General features: G+C 49.6%; 1 protein-coding gene across 1 annotated transcript; it reads left to right on the top strand.

Annotated features, from left to right (window-relative positions):
- The first annotated feature begins 499 nt into the window (after positions 1-499).
- Positions 500-1,862, top strand: LOC123169715 (12-oxophytodienoate reductase 1). The gene is made up of 2 exons (XM_044587585.1): positions 500-1,004; positions 1,094-1,862. Exons 1-2 carry the CDS (start codon positions 512-514, stop codon positions 1,627-1,629), a joined length of 1,029 nt encoding a protein of 342 aa, XP_044443520.1. The 5' UTR covers positions 500-511; the 3' UTR covers positions 1,630-1,862.
- The last annotated feature ends 1,322 nt before the right edge of the window (positions 1,863-3,184 follow it).

The raw sequence follows: 3,184 nt of genomic DNA, 5'->3' as shown, positions 1-3,184 counted from the left end.
AAGATAGGTGCATGATCGCTAAAACTATGAATAATGGGCATGTTGAAAACATTTGTTGTGGGGAACAAAGCGCACCATTCAGCATTAGCGAGACAGAGACCGAGACGTTCAAAAATAGGACTAGAAGAAAATCTCATGTTGGTCCAAGTGTAAGCAGGTCCAGAAAAGCCCAGATCTGCTTTACATAATTATTAAAAGCTTGCATACGAGTGTAATTAACGTTAGCTCCATAGGATTCTCTTTTATGCATAATATTATTTAGGTGTAGCACCTTTACTCGTTGAGACAGGAGCAAAGATGAGCTCGCGTGCTAGGCAGCTACTCAACTTGCTGTTATACTAGTATATCCGACATATATACTCTATATTTTAACCGCACCATTTGCAAGAATGGATCAGAAGCTTGCTACCAAGTGGTCAGCTTGGTAAGCTATCAACAAAAAATTACAATTGCTGAAGCTTGCTGACCACTGAAGATCGGCAGGGCTCGCAACACTGTTTCACACGGAGAGATGAAGCCCATCCCTCTGATGACGCCGTACACGATGGGCGAGTTCGACCTGTCGCACAGGGTCGTGCTGGCACCCCTCACGCGGCAGCGCGCCTACGGCGGCGTGCCGCAGCCGCACGCCGCCCTGTACTACTCCCAGCGCGCCTCCCCCGGCGGCTTCCTCATCTCCGAGGCCACGCGGGTTTCGCCGCCGTCCTCGCGGCAGGAGGAGCCGGAGTCGTCTTTCGGGAACATCCCCGGGATCTGGGCGCCGGAGCAGGTCGGGGCCTGGGCGCCCGTGGTGGACGCCGCGCACGCCAAGGGCGCCGTCTTCTTCTGCCAGCTCTGGCACGTCGCCGGCGATGCCGTCCGGCAACGGGAGCAGCAGGTGAGTCCCCAGATGAGCTTCGACGGCCGCCGCAAGGAGCTGACGTCGCCGAGGAGGGTGGCGCAGGAGGAGGCTCCCCGCGTCGTCGATGGGTTCAGACGCGCCGCCCGGAACGCCGTCGACGCCGGTACGTGCGCGCGCGTGGGCCGGAAACCGTTGCTTCAGTTACTACAGTAGGGATTTTTCTGCGCTCACTCCTTGCATGCCCCATGCCAGGCTTCGACGGCGTCGAGATCCTCGGCGCCAACGGCTACTTTGTCGACGGCGGCGGCATGGACATGGAGAGCTGGTGCCGGTTCGCGCTGGATGTGGTGAACGCCGTGGTGCGGGAGATCGGCGGCCAGCGCGTGGGCGTGCGGCTGGACCAGTTCAGCGCCGAGCCCGACGAGCACGCGCTGGCGCTCCACGTGGTGAGCCGGCTCAACGACCACGGCGTGCTCTACTGCCACATGATCGAGCCGAGGGTGGACGGCCGGCGGCGCGTGTCCCGGCAGCTGCTGCCGTTCAGGGAGGCGTTCGGCGGCACGTTCATCGCCAGCGGCGGGTACGGGCGAGAGGAGGGCGACGCGGCCGTCGGCGAGGGTTACGCCGACCTGGTGGCGTACGGGCGGCTGTTCCTGGCCAACCCGGACCTGCCGAGGAGGTTCGAGCTCGGCGCACCGCTCAACGACTGCGTCAGCGCCACCTTCTACGGCGCCGGCGCCGGCGCCGACCCCGCCGTCGGGTACACCGACTACCCGTTCCTCGAATGATCGAGCTCGAATACTGCTTTCGTCATTGGCAGTTCACCAATCCGGTCGTATCTCACACAATAAACCATGATCGAATGGTGGCTTCAAATGTCCATTTCGGCCATGATCGAAATTTTTTATTTGAACTCGATCGAGATCCAAGGAATTTCACTTTTTTTTAAACACATGACGACATTTTGTTACATACCAAAATGGTTATTTTTTCTCTTTTCTCTTTTGAAAATTTACTTTTATAAGGGCTCTTTTGAAATTTTACTGAAAAGTAAGGACCAACATCATTTTTTATGGTTACTAGCAAGAGAGTTCATGCGTTGCCACATGAGAAAAATAATACCACACGCCCTAACACAATAACCATGACTCAAGACCTTAATAGGTCCATGTCCTTTATTTCAACATGACATCTTATCATTCTTGCCCTTTATCCGTTTCACACTCCCGCCGACGGAAATGCATGGTCATAAATGGTTTCTTTTGTCTCCAATTTGTTTTTTTATGTGTTCATTTTCAATTTGAATCGGCATCGGTACGAAAGAAAGACGGGTCGTGCACTACTGATTAACATTGCATCCTAAATAACATTTAGAAAATTATTAGCATGTGAAACATCATATTCAGATTATGCGCATATTTCTAATTAATTTTCACATATGACATGTTAAAATTTGAGTTAGGGTTTAAAAGATACGAATATTTTTTGAAGCATCTGAATCTGTCCCTAAACAATATTTAAAAATGAGTAACAGGTAAAATAACATCATATTCATATTCTACACAGTTTTCTAATCAATTTTCATATGTAACATGTTAAAATTGGATTTATGATTTAAAAGATATGAATATTAACAAAACATTTGAATCTATATAAAAATGTTATTTTCTAAACGGATAGCAGGTTTATTAACCAAAATCTCAGGGAGTTTTCTTCAAAAAGTGAAAGGTTTTCTATTCTCACTTAAAATAGGACCGCGAGTTGATTAATTGAAACCTAAGGGGGTTTTCCGCGAAACATGAGATGTTTTCTATTCTCACTTAAATCGGGACCGTGGGTTGATTTCACAAAAGTGCGGGTGACGGTGTCTCGAGCTAGGGGGTCCTAGACCGGCCGGACTAATGCATGGGCCGGACAACCATCCCACTAAGGAAGGAGGACTCTGGAGGCCTTCCAAAGGGCGGTGACCGAAGACTTGGCGTGTACTTCAAGCATATTTAGATTCGGCATGTAGATCCTTAGATGGTCAGCACCACCTTATACGGCGCCGGCGCTAGCGCCGCCCACCCCGCCATCGGATACGCCGATTACCAGTTCCTCGACAGAACGAGGATCGACCTTGATTAGCCTGAATGTTGTATATCTGATACTAATTTCATGCGGATAAGTTCATCAATCAATTCAATTCTCTCGTTAATTTGTAGTACTAATTACCTTTTTGCGAGATAGTAATTGCCCCGAATGATGATCGACACTCCCTAATTCAAAAAAGGCAAAAAAATGCATCTTGGATATTTACACTATTGAATCGGGTTGTACTCATTTGTCCTATCAATTTGTTTT

Source organism: Triticum aestivum, chromosome 7D (assembly GCF_018294505.1).
Source record: "Triticum aestivum cultivar Chinese Spring chromosome 7D, IWGSC CS RefSeq v2.1, whole genome shotgun sequence".
Classification (NCBI taxonomy): domain Eukaryota; kingdom Viridiplantae; phylum Streptophyta; class Magnoliopsida; order Poales; family Poaceae; genus Triticum; species Triticum aestivum.
This window is presented reverse-complemented; position numbering and strand designations above follow the sequence as displayed.

What these genes read in the sequence shown, in the direction of transcription:
- LOC123169715 (XM_044587585.1), top strand. Translation starts at nt 512, where the DNA reads ATGAAGCCCATCCCTCTGATGACGCCGTACACGATGGGCGAGTTCGAC. An exon ending in CCGGAACGCCGTCGACGCCG is followed by an intron (nt 1,005 to 1,093) that starts GTACGTGCGCGC and finishes GCCCCATGCCAG; the next exon opens with GCTTCGACGGCGTCGAGATC.